At 43.0% G+C, this 16,762-nt stretch overlaps 1 protein-coding gene across 1 annotated transcript in view; it reads right to left on the reverse strand.

The window, feature by feature from the left end:
- LOC143288351 (uncharacterized) overlaps positions 1 to 16,762 on the reverse strand; it is a 73,234-nt gene that overhangs the window by 27,232 nt on the left and 29,240 nt on the right. Inside the window, exons 3-4 of the mRNA XM_076596734.1 lie at positions 6,305 to 6,398; positions 4,031 to 4,085 (exon numbers count right to left, since the gene is read on the reverse strand). Of these exons, the coding sequence (XP_076452849.1) occupies positions 4,031 to 4,085; positions 6,305 to 6,398 (149 nt within the window). The remainder of the gene's footprint in view (positions 1 to 4,030; positions 4,086 to 6,304; positions 6,399 to 16,762) is intronic.

A 16,762-nucleotide genomic window follows, 5' to 3' on the forward strand; every position in this document is an offset into this window, starting at 1 on the left:
TCAGGAGCAAAGAAATGTGTTGGCTACAAATAACATACACTGGCCATTCAACAGTTCTGGAGTTGTGACGGCTCCATCACAAAGCAGGGCCTGTGACAGGAGTCTCAAAAATGTTCCTGTCTATGCTTAGACTTTTTTTAAATATAAAGACGATCCACACACATTTGACAGTCCTATTGTTGACATCTGTTTAGCAAAGCTCCTCTGGGGAGTCCTTTTGTCTAAAAAACAATGGAGATAAGTTTGACTGAAAATCTGCCCCACTGATGCCTATGTCTAGACCTCAAACAATGCACTGCACAAATGTCTCATTACAGTTAAAACAAAAAACAACAAAAAACACTAGAATACACATCCTGAACAGACTGGGACACTCTGGAAATCCCACACAAACAAGCAGTGACATGTAATGACCAGTATGTTCAAAACTGGGAAATCATGCCACCTGCAACCAAACTGCCCCCACTGATATTGGTGAATGCCACTGATATTGGTGAACGACACTGATGTCAAAGTCTAGATTTCAAACTGCATACAGACAGATTGAGCCCTGCAGCTAAAAGGGAGAAAAAAAAACAAAGAAAAAGAGATCACACCCTGAAAAGATTCTGGACATTCTGGAAATCCACCAAGTAAAAATGTTTAATAGCCAGTATGTTCAAACTCGCAAATCATGCCACCCAACAGTACTGCCCCTTCCTCAAGGAAATTGGTAAATGAAAGCCACAACACGCAACAACCTGAAAACACTATATAGTGCAGTACATGGAAACCTTTCCTCCTGCCATCCACCCTCAGTTTATTGATCAATGATGCTCCACCTGTTGAAACCATCAAGGCAGCTGTCAGGTGTCGCTCTTTAAACCACCACCACCACCCTCGCCACCACCTCAATTTTTAATATCTGAACCTGTTGCAACACCTGAAGTAGTGTACCTGAGAGGTTCTGATGTGCACTTCAAACCATGTCTCTCCACATCCATCTCTCTCTCTCTCTCTTTTTTATGAATTAATCACTAACCATCTGTTATGTATCACATGTCACACTACAATAAATACAGACTGGCAATATTAAAATAAATATTAAAAAAACCCACCATAAAGCAATATACCCTAAAGGCTTAAGGTAAAAATCATTAAACTGTACGCCCCGAACAAGACCTGCACAATAATTATTTGGTTCAGTCTTTGAGAAGCACTGCCTAGACTTCTGCTATATCAATGTTTAATGTAACACTAACACACACACACACACACATATATATATATATATATATATATATATATATATATATATATATATATATATATATATATATACACACACACACACACACACACACACAAAGCATATATCATGTATATTTTTTTTCTTAAATGTCAGTGTATGTGGATGTTGCAATAAATGGAAAACTTTTTTAAGGGCAGATTTATCAACCACCGAGCACGAATGCTTCAGCTTGCATGCAGAAGAAATGTAGACTTTACATGAAAACTGAGCACACTTTTGCTGATCCAGGTAATCACAAATGCGCACAGGCTTTGAGGGATTTTAATGCTGTGTGTGCATGCCAGGCAAAACATTCCCAACAACAGTTCAGCTCAGAAGTGGTTGTCAGTATTCTCTCAGCCCCAATCCTTCCTGAATCCATGCAACAATCTGTCCTCTGCTTTTCCACGTTTTCTGGAAGAAGAAAACTGGTTACGCCGAGACAACAACATGACCAGAAAGTTAGCCATCCAGTCACAAAGGAATCTCTGACACTCCTCCTCCAACCTCTCAGCCACAGCAGCAGCAGCATAAATGTCATGACTCTTGGACATGCACAGACATCCATGCCACCCAGGTTTCTGGCATCACCTGCTCCCCATCATTCTGCAGTGTTGTCCTGTCCTGCACAAGAGGACAGCTCTTCATCAGGCAGCTTGAGGGTTCCACACAAGGCGACCTAGTGAAGAGCCGCCTCTGATCAGGACCTTTTACTCCACCTCCTCCTCTGCCAGCCACCTTCAGCAAGACAACTCCACCTCATGTGTCAGGCTGTCTGTTTTTAGGGATCAGTGGAACCCAGTGGCAGGGTTCTCTCTCAATGACGTGACCAAAGATACATTTGTTTTTTTTTCAAGACCTGACTGAAAATCCTCCTTACCCAAACCCAAACCGAATCAAAACATTCATCTGCAACACTGCCAATGAAAGAGATCGGTGGATATCCTGGTACCAATGTTCAATTTTCACCGCTTCTGTTTGTTGTTTTTATTTATTGTTATGTTTATTAAAATGCATGAAGCTCTTTGGTGCAGAATCTTTAGCAGAATCCGCGAGGCTTTGGTCTTCTGATCTAGCAGTCCGGCTTTGATCCCACTTTTTCAGCCTGGTGTTGTGTCCTTGGGAAAGGCACTTTACTCCCGATTTTCCTCACTCCACACTGGTGTGAATGGGTACCTATGTTGGGGATGGTTGAAATGATGGAAGGAGAGGACTGGGTCCTGCCTTCCTATGCCGAGCCCTAGATACAGTGAATATGAATTCAATGCCTCTATGGCCGTAATAGGCTACTGGACCTTTAACCTTTAACTTAACCCAAACTCTGTTGGATACTACTGGTCAAACTCAAAGGTTTCACTAACCATCCAAAACGTTTCAAAGCCATGAAGAGCAAACATTTTCCCTAAGTTTTTTTGTTTGTTTTTTTTCCAGCCCTAGAAATGGTTCTCTTATTTCCCCTGAAGACTTTAGGGAAATTCCCAGATTTCCATAACTGTACAAATCCTGGGAACAGACACTGCCTCCCCCTTCTTCAAGTCACAGCAATGGAACAAAAAAATGGGGGAGGGTGCTGATGGCACTATTACAAAACAGCATTCATTCTTTACAGATCTATACAATTCAAAATATATACACATGCATGATAAAACTATACAAAACAAGATTTTGGAGATCTAACATAAAAATGAAACAAAAACTTAATAGTGGCTCTCTCCAAGATTTCCATTTCCTTGACAACTTAGTATGTAAGTTTCCATGGCCACATACAGACAGACATTGCAACAGACTAGGGAAAAAAAAAAGTGGAATGCCATGCTGCTTGTAACATTTAAGTCTTCATGACTCGGATGTATGTATACACAAGACAGCACCAAATGTCAGCACCTTCACCTTTTCCAAACATAATTATTACATCATGAAGGTAAAATCTTAATGCCGAATAAAGTTTGCTTCATAAAGGTGAAAGGAAGAGTATTACAGCACTTGTACATAGATAAAAAAACCCAAAAAAACCCACCATGACCAAAATTTCTTGTGACTAGATGAACAGCCAGGAATAGTATGGTGCACCACAGACAATGAAGCATGCTAAATAACACAGGGGAAAAAAAAAAAAAAAAAAAAAAAAATCCCTCACACCCCCCTCCCCCTGTGATATAAACTTTTCAATGGTGTTCATCTGCAGACTCCAGTCAAGGTTCACTGTGTCAGCACCACCTTCCCATCGATTCTCCTGTTGCTATTTCAGAGTCCTCTTCCTGTCAGACAACCTTCGTTTCTTTTCTTTTTCTTTTCAATCGGAATCTTGTATCATCAAATTACACACTGACAGCAATTCTTCAGCTATCATTACTACATCTTCAGACAGACCCTCTCAAAAGGGAAACTGCCCATAAATTGTTACCTTATTATCAACAAAGACCGCTGAAGTCTGCCTTTCTCATCCGTTCTCCTCTTCCCCCTCCCCTTTTTTCTTTTAACCCCCCCACCACATAAAGATGGATTAAACAGGTGAAGGGAGCAAGCAGAAGGGAATTCAAATGGGAAGGGGAGTGGCAGAATGAACAGAATGAAGAGAAATATGGAACTGGACAAGATAAGGGAAGGTGCAAAAGGGAGGATTTGAAGTAGATGCATTGCTAAGGTGGCTATAGCCTTTAGATGGTCTAAGTGGTCAGCGATGACTCTAAGCACCATCATTTCATAATCTGAAGAGGGAGGGAGGGAGAAGGAATACCATAAATGCGATAAATCACCTACCTTCGATCTGGCGTAAGGGCTCAAAATGTGGATACAGATGCAAAGTCGCATTTCCCTGCAACGACACAACAATAAACCAAAGTAATATTAGAAAGTGTCTTTTAATTAAAAAAAACAGGAGGAAAAAAACAAAACAACCACACACAAGGTTCTTTTCCAGTTCATCGAACATGTACAGCTGGAAATATCTGGTAATAAAACCCAGACAGAATTATTAAGCTTCACAGCTGAAAAAAACCAAACCCATTAAGAGCAAAACTTGAGACCAAAAATAAAAACTAAATAATGTATCATTCTGTCTGTGCATGGGGTGGTTTTTTTTGCATGTATGAGTGTATGCTGACTGTACACAGAGATGAAAACAGCACAGCTGTTAACAGGCATGATCAACATGTACCATTCATCAACTGACAAAACACTTACACCTTGATCAATTTCGCTTATTCACAGATTCACCCCGTAACATCTTCCGCATGAAAACGCAGTCTCCATAATTAATACTTTAGTCATCCACATGCAGTTTGTCAGGACATACATGGCTGGTAACAAAAGTTCACAAAACAAAACCAAACTCATCTCTCTATTTGATGATGGTAGCATTAGATGTGGCTGAAAATGAAGTCTGATGCAACAAGTGGAAGTGAAAAGGAAAACAACTGGCCGCTGCTCCTTCTGTGTCCCTGGACCCTGCACTTCCAATGAACTCCCTTTTTCACTTCTGTCCAATCTCTGATCACCTCTCACAAGTGTCACCTTAAAAACCATCTGTCATTCCTCCAAATCAGAATGACTGGTGTGAATGACTGGTGAGCATGCGCTTCGATTTGTCTATGCGCAAGATTCAGCGTGAAATAAATACTTTTATTATCTGTACACTTCTTCACACTGTTTGCATCTCTAACATTCACTGATACAGACTGTGACAGAGAAAGCTAACTCAAAGAAAAACTTCATCCGTCATTGAAACCTTTTTCTAAACTTCAAACACTGCTAAAAAAAACAAACAACAAAAAAACAAAAAATACAAAAGCCAAACTTTAGCCGATTTTGTTAAGAAACAACCTTTGGCACCTAGGCCGGAAGTTTGGCAACAATCCCCCTGCCCCACACCCCTCCCCCCTTTCGAAAACGATTTTGGTGTGTTTCATTGAGGGGCAACGCAGAACCACATGATCCCCGAAAAGGCTTGCACCCTAGCTGTGACATTTAAAGCTGGAGGTATTTGGGTTTGGGGGCTGCAACATTTTTTAACAACTGGAAAGGTGAGAGAGACAGGGGGGGTGCTAACTGACCTTTCCCAAGTTTTCACATTATCTTTTTTCTTTTCTTTCTGAAACCCAGCTACTTTAATCAAATAGAGTTATTATTTAATTGCTTGCTTGCTTGCTTGAGAACTGGAAAAGACAAAAATTTCTGTTGCATACAAAGCTTTGATGACAAGAGAACTGGTGGGGTCTTTTTATGAGCAGTAACCATGTGGAAGTGGGCAACTAGAATGAGGAATGTTCATGGCAGTTTTCAAGTCATCAATGACATCAAGTGCTCATGTCCACATTCTCTGAACAGGAACAATGCGGATCCCCAGAGGTGGGATACTGTGTGCACTTTGTTCCCACTGGTTTTAACTCACTCAGTACGGCCAGTCCTCTCTTCTCCTCTACACAGACCCCTCGGATGTCCAGTGGGTGTCTGAATGACCCAACCTTTAGCTTCCGTTGTCAGAACTGTGGTATTCTTTGTCAACATTCACCTCTTCAGTATAAGAGCGTTCCGCTTGCAATATTTTGATGATAGTAATTGGGATGAAACGCTGTTAACGTCGTCTCTTTCGCCGTTCGTATGGAGAGAGTTAAAACTAAGGGGTGAAAAGACTGAAAAGTTTCTGAGCACCACTGGCCAATTCAGGAAACAGTTTGCGGTAGTAATGGGACAGAAAGTTGGGGGAAATGAAGGGGGAGGAGGAGACCTGTGACCAAACGCGAGAGGGGGGTGAGGGTGGTTGAGAGGTAGGGTAGGGAGAGAGGAGAGGGGAGTGGGGTGGCTGAGCCATGTGGCAAGGCCGTGAGCATGAAAGTGGGGTGAGTGAAACCATGCAAACATCCAAATGAGCGCCAGTGATGTTATGGACTGGTAAAGATGACTGATAAGTAGTTTTGGGGAAAAATAAGAAAAAAAAAGGGGGGGGGGGGGGGGAGTTAATATGCTGATTTATCCCACACTCTTGTGCATATATTAATAATACAGAGAGACCTAAACACTCATAGTCATACTCACGGTGAGGGACTCCCGTTTCCGGCCACTGGTGACAAAGGTGAACCCCTGCGTCTCAATGGCCACACCTGTCTTCTGTACATGCTCTTCCACGTACCTGACAACACACACAAGCGCAGCAAACCCGTCAATCATCTGCCTCCTTGTGCACATCAACCAGCTGACAACTTAACCACCTTCAACCACATTTTCAGCAACACGACTACAGGCATTTGCTAAACACAGGAAAGGGTGACACATGTATCACACCTTCACACGCACAGACATGAGGATTCAAGGCATGTGCCTGTGTTTCTTAAACCTGCCTGCCAGGAGGAATGTGTTTTCCTTGCCACTCAACGCACATGGTCTGACCGGTTGATCACCTTCGCTTTTTGGCCCCCCCTCACTTTCAGGCAGCTGCCAGGGGTTGGTTCATGTGACTGGGTTTTTCCCACCAATCTCAACCTCTGGACTGTATAGCTCTAACCCAGGATGCACATTTTCACTACACCCATACAACGCTGACTGCTTAAAGTTTAAACATATCACCCGTATTTCCTGTAATATACACATGACAAGAGATCCCACTTACATGTGACAAGGTTTTTGTCTGTTTAAAAATAAAAAAATTCTGTGATAAAGATGTTCATCAATAATCAACACAAACGCAGGTGGGGGAGTGAGAGGGGGTTGAGTGGTTGTGGTGGGATGAAACAAAGTCGGTTTCTTAACCATAAAAAGAAAATATCCAGTCAACTCAAATTTAAGTCCAAAATCCACTCAGAAAGTGATTCCTCTTGAATAAAACAACCACTGTCGGCTGTGCAGTTACGCAATGTCACTTGATTTTTTTTCTCTTTTTCTTCTCTAATTTTTTAAAGACATCAGGTTTTCTGTTCATGTGCGACCAATGATCAGTATCTTAATCATCGCCTATTCAAACAACAGTTCCTATTCAATCTAACTTTCAACACAAAGTTCCCAACGTAAGGAAAACTGATAAACCGAATGCTGCACAAGTCAAAACACCAGAAATAGAACTTCCCCTTCACTGCAAAACAACTTGTGATCTCATGCTAAATCTGGTCTTGTATACCGGATACCATCAGCAAATGGCTGTCAAGTATTTCAGTCAACCCAAAATACCATTTCTATCCTGAACCAGAGCTAAACATGCACTTGCATGTTTATACATGTCTGCAACATTTGCTGATGTCAGTAGAGGACACTGCACAGACTGTCGCTGAACAATCACTTCAAAATGGACTCAGCAACAACATATCTGGAAAAAAATATAAACCACTCCTCCTCCTATATCCACTTAGTCTACATTCCTTGAATAAGATGGGTAAGAAAGCAAATGGACAACCAGTGGCAGCGGTTTATGGTAGTCATTAAGAAGGTCAACTACTATCATCTTTTTACTGCAGTCCATGCTAAACACAGACTTCACAAAATGTTAACGACCAGTTCATAAAAGCAGATAGGTTTTCACAGAATGGGGGAAAAAATCATGGTTGATAAATTACGCAGACTGTATACGGTCTACCACTGTCCTCTCATTGAATACAGAGTCGGCTTACCACACAATATCAGGCACATTGTGTACCGTGAACAGCTTGAAAATGTGTTTGAAAAATCAATATCTCAGCCAAAGCATCAGTGGTTTGTAAATAATGTCTGTGTAATTTCATTTATCAAATGTGTAGTGCATGTGCTAGAAAGCACTTCTGGTTGAGAGTGGCGCTCATTCCACTGATGTTTGCTGGAAACTCAACATCAATTCACCATGCACCCAAGAAGAAATCTGAGCAAGTTCCCAAGTGGCCCTTAACTTTTTTGTGAACCCTGTAATTTTACTGATATTCTGTGATATCCTTAAATTCAATTTCCTGATTTTATTGAAGCCGGTGAATAATTCCAAGTTCGCAACATCCATGCCATTATGTTTAGTTATGGACTATTTCCAGAGTCTGATCATCCAATGGCAGCATTAGTTTTCTTGGTTCATTATTTTTCTATGTGTGAATGGAGGAATTCCCACCACCTTGGTTGCATAATGCGTGCCATTCTGTCCTCATATGTATTGGATGTGTGTTTTCAATATCATCCGACAGAATCACAGTTGTGATCCATGTAACTCTGTGGTCTCCTACTGCTGGTGAGTATTTTCAATATCCCACAAAAATCCACACATCCCAGCAGCCTTCCATATCAACACCAATAAACCAACAATTCAATACTTAGTGTGCAATCAAGGCCAAACACCCCCTTTTTTCCTTCTCTCTCTCCATTTTGAGGTGGATGTATCTTCAGTATCTAACACAGCCGAAGTTACCAGCCTCTGGTAGCAGCTGCGCTTAAAAACCCCACCTGCCCATTCACAGTGCCAAAGGTTTCGACCTAGACAAAACTATCTCCCCACACACACTCCCCTCCTAACACATTCCACAGTCTGAATAGTCTCCATGAATGGCACAAACTAGAAGTGGGGTAGCAGGGTAGGGAGCGAAACTGAAAGAGGTGGGGTGTTGTTTTTTTGGTTGTTTTTGGGGGGGTGAGGGGGAGAGGGGGGAGTGGGTGGGGGGGGGGGGGGGGGGGGGGCAGGAAGGGCTGACTCATCCTATTATACTACCAGCCAGCCAGCCAGACCGGGCTGGTGGGTATAGGTTAGAGGAGTGGAGACTTTCCAAGACTTTCTCAAACAAATTACATTTGTCTGGCATACAGGCGTGTGCCACCTCTGTCTAGACTTGTCCTGGCCAATGGAATGATGAGCTTGCAAAAAATGTTCAGGTCCTCTGCAGCCCTACAAGAGCAGTCAGAAACATTTCATATTTTCTGTTTCCCCCCCCACCCCCTTTCTCTTTCTTTTTCATTTGATCTTATTCTATTCTTATCCAGAAACAATATGGCTAGCTAGCCCACAGTATGCTAATACTAAAAATGAGAAATGTGATGAGATGAAGAGGAGGGAAGGAAAAGGTGAAAGAAAAGATAAAGAGGAAGAAATTCAGTTCAATCCGAAAAAACTTCGGCTTTTTTCCCTCTCTTTTCTTGAATAACATTCAGGTGAGAACAACACTGTCAATGAGAAAGACAAGCAGAGATACAATGGGATGTCTGTAAAACACAACTGAGAGACACATGCCTGCACACACACACACACACACACACACACACACACACAGGCCTGAAACTGAAGAATGTAACACAAGAGACAGAAAGAGACAGGGGAATGTGTAACAATACCCTCCTCCCCCACACACCCCCACCCTGAAAAAAAATCACACCATTATAAGTAAGAAGAAAAAAAATCTGCTTCAAGGTAGAGCCAGACTTAAGATAGCCAAGCAGAACCTTCCAGAAGGTGTGTTTGGTAAGAGGGGTAAATTATGCACGCCAGTGTAAATATTGTGACACAGAAACAATGGCTGAAGACACAAGCCAGCCCCCAAAGTCACAGTCCTGACAGCAGCACACACTGCTGACAACCAACTGGGGCCTGTGCCCTTCCCAACCCAGGGAACACAAGTGTCCAACAGAAGGGGAAAAAAAAGTCCTCAATGAGTCAATGAGCCGCTCTCTCTCTCTCTCTCTCTCTGTGTGTGTGTGTGTGTGTGTGTGTGTGTGTGTGTGTGTGTGTGTGTGTGTGTGTGTGTGTGTGTGAGAGAGAGAGAGAGAGAGAGAGAGAGAGAGAGAGAGGGAGAGAGAGAGAGAGAATGCATGTTACAGCAACAGTACAGAGGAAATGAGAGAAAGCAGCCTACAAGTGAAAGAGCGAGAGAGACAGAGTGAGATAGTGTGTGAGGCACACACACACACACACACGCACACACACACAGTGTGTGCATGCAAGTACACATATTATGCGTGTGTCTGTGCGCATTCCCGATTAGACCTTATCTGTATGGTGTTTCTCTAAGTGTCTTTCAGAAAGCTCAAACCAATGTGTGCTGAACATGACTAAATGGAACAAGAAGATAAGAAAAACAACAACAGAAAAACAAAATGCAAAGTGCGCAAGTACCACACCTGTTAAAGGTATGAAGCAATGCGAGATGTATTGGGCAATGACTGAACTAAAATATGTTTCTAAGTCAGCACTGGAATCTAAAGCTTGTATGTTTGCGTACACACACATACACAAACTCACGTCTACTAGATAGATTTTTCTTCCAATCAACTTTCTTTAAACTGAGCAACATTTGATACTGGACGAGTTGAAAAGCTTGCCACAAACAATGAGTTCACTGATCAGCATTCAAATAAGCTTCACACATGAAGAAGTATATCCCTAACTGGCTTTTTTTTTTCATTTTAAGGTCTACAATTTTCTTGCACCACACACACAGGTGTACCACCACACCCAGCCTATTTACAGGCAGATATCTTTGTCCTTTTTCAAACACCCAATTTTAGTACTTTTGTTGTACTGTGCAGCTCTTAAGCCTCTCACAAACGACTAAGCGCGTTGGGTTACGCTGCTGGTCAGGCATCTGCTTGGCAGATGTGGTGTAGCGTATATGGTTTGTCCGAACGCAGTGACGCCTCCTTGAGCAACTGAAACTGAAACTGAAACTCGCAAACAAACCTCTCAATGTATTTTATCACTTCACAATCAGAAACAGTTTTTTGCATACACATACATATACATACATGCGTGCACACACACACATGCTACTCATTATCTTTTCTACTTTTTTCTCACCATTTTTGTTCTGATTTTTTTCCTACCATTTCTGTTGTACTGAGCAGAGCATGTTTGCTGAAAAGTTAACAGGTCTCAAAGTATCAGTCCATACACACTCCATTAACAAACAGAAATGGAATGATTTTTGAATATTTCTCTTCGTCTATTTCCCCCTCAACATTTCTCACATAAACAGCTCTCAACATCTTTTTTTTTTTTAATATCAATTTCTCATAAAACGTGTACCCCAACAACAGTGTTTATGAAGAAGCACTTTGATTTTTTAAACAGACACACACACACACACACACACAGATATCTTCCCCTCTCTTTCCAGCCAACAAAAAGTGCAGACATCAAGCTTTCCAGCAAAGCCTTGTGAATCTATTATCTTTCTTTTTTTTTTTATAAAGCAGTCCGAAACAAAAGAGACAGGACGAAGGCGACAACAATAATATATACCTACCAAGTCACACAAAACCAACACACATGCCTCCTCCCTTTCTTTCACCGGGCACACACTGGCACACCCTGTAGCAACCACTCCAACCACAGAACAACGACGACCCTCTCGCTGTGTCTTGTCTGTCGCTTCTCCTGGTCGCCAACACAGCATACAACATAATACCCACCACACACACACACACAAAGTAAGTGTATGGGTGTGGAGAGAGAGAGAGAGAGAGAGGGCTGCGGTCTGTCCGGTCTGTCCTTTCGTGTCCTGAGCTCTGTAACCAATGACACAGACCCCCACCCACCCCGACAGGTAACACTTGCCAGCAGGAGAAGGGACTTGCCACATACAACCCAAACTACCAACCAACCAACCAACCGGCTAGCTGACCGGCCGGCTTGCCACCACCACCACCACTACCACACCCCCATCACCACAACGCACCACGCAGACACAGGTTGCCCAGGGATCAATGGCCGCCCACTCTCATATACTGTGTGTATGTGTGTGTGTGTGTGTGTGTGTTAGTAGCTGGGGGGGGCTCACTGAACTGCTGACTTGACAAACAGCCCATCACTAAGCATACTGGTGGTGCCGCTGACAACCAGCTTTTTCATTGCTGCACACACAGCCATCCAACTAAACGGTTGAGAGAAATGTTGCAAGAATGTGTGTGTGTGTGTGTGTGTGTGTGTGTGTGTGTGTGTGTGTGTGTGTGTGTGTGTGCGTGCGTGCGTGCGTGCGTGCGTGCGCGCGCGCGTGTGTGTGTACGTGTGCGCGCACGTGTGAACACATGCTTGTGAATGTGCGAATGCTTTAATTAGCATGTGCACGTTTGTGTGCCAGTGATAAACTGTGCGCATGTAAACCTTTTGTCGTCAACATATGTAACACATTCAGTGCACCAGGCACGCTGTAGATCTATCTGAACAAAAGCTTGCAGCCTGTTCAAATATGTATACATATAAAATACATGACAGTACAAAACTAAAGTGCGCCCACGCAAATAATCATCTACATAAAGATCTGTAGACGAAAGCTGTTGCAGGCAGTCTGCGACATGACATTACAAAATTGCTGGTGATTTCCGTGTACATAGAAAAAAAAAAAGAAAAAAAAGAGAAGAAAATGAAGATATGTCCTTAACTTGCTAATTTACTTCACATTCTCTCACATACATGGGCGTAGGGTGTGGTGTTCAAACGTGTATACGTGACAACGCAAAAGCAAGGGCGCCTACGCGCATAGTTATTATATACACATTTGTAGACGAATGCTGTTACCGACAGTTTGTGACATGGCATTACAAACTTACCCGTGACTTCTGTGTAACATTATCAATCACTTGGGGAGGGAAGATGGGGAGGGAATCCTCGTCTCACTATTTTTAATGCTATTTTACTTCACATCTTCACACTATTTTTAATGCTATTTTACTTCACATTTTCAAACACATAACTAAGAACTCAAAACATTTGAATCCAAGGATCAATTAAGATTTTTGGCATGGCATATTCTTCCAGTCCGTCCTTGCTAATCTACATCCATTAGTGCGCACACACATATACGAAGGAAAAGGGAGAAAGAAAGAAAGAAAAAAACCTTTGTGCAGAAGGGAATAAATGATGGAGAGCACTCACAAACGCACACACACAATCGCGCGCACACATTGACAGATGGGCAGGAGACTGAGACAGGGGTGGTGTGGGAGAGAAGAGAGAGAGAGAGAGAGAGAGAGAGAGAGAGAGAGAGAGAGAGAGAGAGAGAGAGAGAGAGTCCACATATTGTCATCTAAACCTGCGCAATGAGAAAAGCCAGTGTTATTTTGACGAGTGCGTGCTCACACACGGCAAAACTTCTCCTTCAAATTAATCATATAAAGTGAATATACATTTATGCTGATCATACTGATGCATAACACACACATATATATATGTGTGTGTGTGTGTAGAAAGAGTGAGAGGGGGCAGAATGAGAGAAAGAGTGCGAGACACATAAAGAGAAACAGGGGAAAGAAAAGGAAACAAAGAAAAGACATAACGAGAGAAACGGTTTTTGATCCGAAACCACACTTTGCAAATACAAATGATGTTAAACTGATGATCAGTTTCAGTTTCAGTAGCTCAAGGAGGCGTCACTGCGTTCGGACAAAACCATATACGCTACACCACATCTGCCAAGCAGATGCCTGACCAGCAGCATAACCCAACGCGCTTAGTCAGGCCTTGCTGATGATCACCAAGCAACACAAACGCGCACAGTCGCACTCATTAGCGAACTCCATTCCTCTCTCTCTCTCTCTCTCTCACACACACACACACACACACAAACACACTCATTAACCAACCCCATCCTACAACTTATCTCACACCACGGACATAAATAGGCTCGTCTCTCTCTCTCTCTCTCTCTCTCTCACACACACACACACACAAGAGTAACGCCCCATGACTGGACAGGACATAATAACGGGACAAGTGAACTTGACGACGTGGAGGGGATGATGACGTCAACGGAATGTGGCAGAGTTTTCACCGCTCTCACCACCACCGGCTGTTGTCAACTGAACTCCGACGAGACCCCAGGTTAACGATAAGCAGGCGGACAGCTCCACCACAACCACCACCACCTGATCCTTCAGGCGTTTTCGTTTGATGACTTTTTCGCTTTTTTTTTTTTTTTTTTTAAACACGTCAGAGCCGCACTAACTAACAAACACGCACGTTCTCACAACCCCGATCTCTCTCAACCATCACTGAAGTTCAACCACCATTTCTCCCCTCCCCTCCCCTCCCCACACAGCTGTCGCGCAGTTGCGCCAAGAATATTTTTACTCGGATACCGTGGCATTTCCTCTTGGGAGACTGACGGGACTGAAGAGAAATAGAGAATGAGACAGACTTGTAGACAGACAAGGACAGAGAGAAAGAGACACACAGAGACAGAGAGGGAACGAGGTTGGGGACATGGGGGATTGGCAAAAATGAAGCAACTGGAACTGACAGGGGTGGATGTTGAATCAGCTACTGCTTCCACCACCATCTACAGAACGGAAGTCCCGTGGTCGGCATTCTAGAGGAAAATCAACAAAACAAACGACAACAACCAACCAACCACCCTACCAAGTTTCCGACATGAAGGTAGTGAAGCGGGTGGTGATGAGTTCGCGGACTGATGAATGATTCACAAAGCAACGATGGGGATCCGAGTATGTATATCAACGATCGAGAGATCCGAGTACATTACATGTAGATCAACGATTTTCAGCTTGTTGTTCATAGTTATGATTCTCTGTCGAAGTTTTGATTCAACCAAAAGTGTTGTCCTTTTTTTAACGATACTTGGGGTGGTGGGCGGCCATGAATGTCCTTACAAAGGACTACGATCGACGAGAACTTTTGGGGATGGGAAGGAGGGGGTGGGTGGGGGGAGAGGGGGGGGGTAACGCCGACTTTGTGCGCATGGGAACTTTTTAACTTTTTCAGATTTAAACGACCGATTCATTTCCAAGCGCCTTTTGCTGACTCAAAGGAAACCCCAGTGCTATACCACAGACGCACAAGCGGATGACATGACAGGTCTCTCTCTCTCTCTCTCTTGGGGAGGGCGGGGGGGGGGGGGGGGGGGGGGGGGGGGGGGGGGTGCGGATGGACATGTATCACACCCATCGTGTGTGTGTTAATACATGATCGGTTTTGTTTTTCAACAAGCTGTTATTGAACAAAGGCGTTTCATTTATCTGTTGATCCGAACTAAGAGAGTGACGTACTTGTATCTCGCCCGACCCAGGCCTGTACAATTTAAAAATATTGTTTATCCCTAACCCCTATTAAAAAACAAACAAACAAAAAACAAAAACAACTTCACGGTAAAAACTGATTTCGGTCCAAAATGACTGCGTCTGCCTCCTGTCCGGCCTGAAGCAGTTTGTAACCGGTTTTCTTGTGTGCGGAAAACATCCGGTGAAACCTGAACCGTAGCTGCCCTGGGAGTTGAAGTGATCCGTTTCGGCGACATCAAACATGACTGAAACTCCTCCATGAAACTCCAGCTACTCTCACCATTGACCGTATATATCATACGGTCTTTGCTCTTACTAGGAATAAGTATCCTAGTTTTCATGCATCGCTTGGTCAGTGTGGTGTTGATGGAGATTAAAAAAAAAGAGTTTCATAATATTAATCCACTCCAAATATTAATCCCTGTTAAGTCTGCTATTCTTTATTATTATTATTATTTACCTGTACCTTTTAATGATACCATAATCAAGCAGTATCAAACACACTTAAAGCCGCACAAATATACGTAGGTATTACGATTATGACTTCCATTAGTATACTATAATTACGATGTATATAAAAACGTTTCCACAGTGGTTATCGAAAATAACGTGTCAAGTCCCTATCATTTAGGAGCCCACTGCGAGACAGAGTAACAAGCTGCGAAACTCGGACGGGGCACCACCACCTACTGGGTGTACATAGTTAGCAGCGTAATTTATCAACCTGAGCCTCGGACCAGTTTCTGGACGATGTAAACTTCACCATACACGTACCTTTCTAGAAATCCTCTCATTCCACACACACACACACATATATATATATACACACACACACACACATATATATATATATATATATATATATATACACACACACACATACACACATATATATATACACATTGTGTGTGTGTGTGTGTGTGTGTGTGTGTGTATGTATGTGAGTGAGAGAGATATTAAATCGTAATTAACACACTTACTCAGCAAGGGGGGAGGCAGGGGGGGGGGGGGAGGCGGCACACTGAACAGTGAATTTTTGTACTTGAATCAGGACAGCAGTCTCGAGTCTCTCAGTGGCGGTAAAGCCAAGGCACTGTATTTTCTTTGGCAGTACTTTTGGTGGGGGCCCTTGAATGGAGCAGACAGTAGTGAACTGCAGGTGGGTGGGTGTTATCTGAAAACAGACGGCGCCTGAGTCCTGGCTGCCTTTGTTTCCGGGTTGTACTAAGGTTGGGTTTTGTTCTGTTTTTCGCTGCCACACTTTTCACTATTATACAGCTCTGTGTGAACTTCCCGACTTTCTACTAACAGCCGTAAAAGCACATGAACTTTTGTAGCTGCTCCATAGCGTGTGTGTGTGTGTGTGTGTGTGTGTGTGTGTAGTGTGTGTGTGTGTGTCACTGTGTGTACGCGCGCACGCTTGATATGCTGGACCAATGTCGTCAATTTCAAGTTCGATGAGGTGTAAAAGCGTGCAAGCAGATTCTTGTATGCTACACCACATATCCCCCCCGCCCCCTTCTTTGTTTAAAAATAAATAAATAAAGGAAC

This window comes from Babylonia areolata, chromosome 12, assembly GCF_041734735.1.
Source record: "Babylonia areolata isolate BAREFJ2019XMU chromosome 12, ASM4173473v1, whole genome shotgun sequence".
Taxonomy (NCBI): domain Eukaryota; kingdom Metazoa; phylum Mollusca; class Gastropoda; order Neogastropoda; family Buccinidae; genus Babylonia; species Babylonia areolata.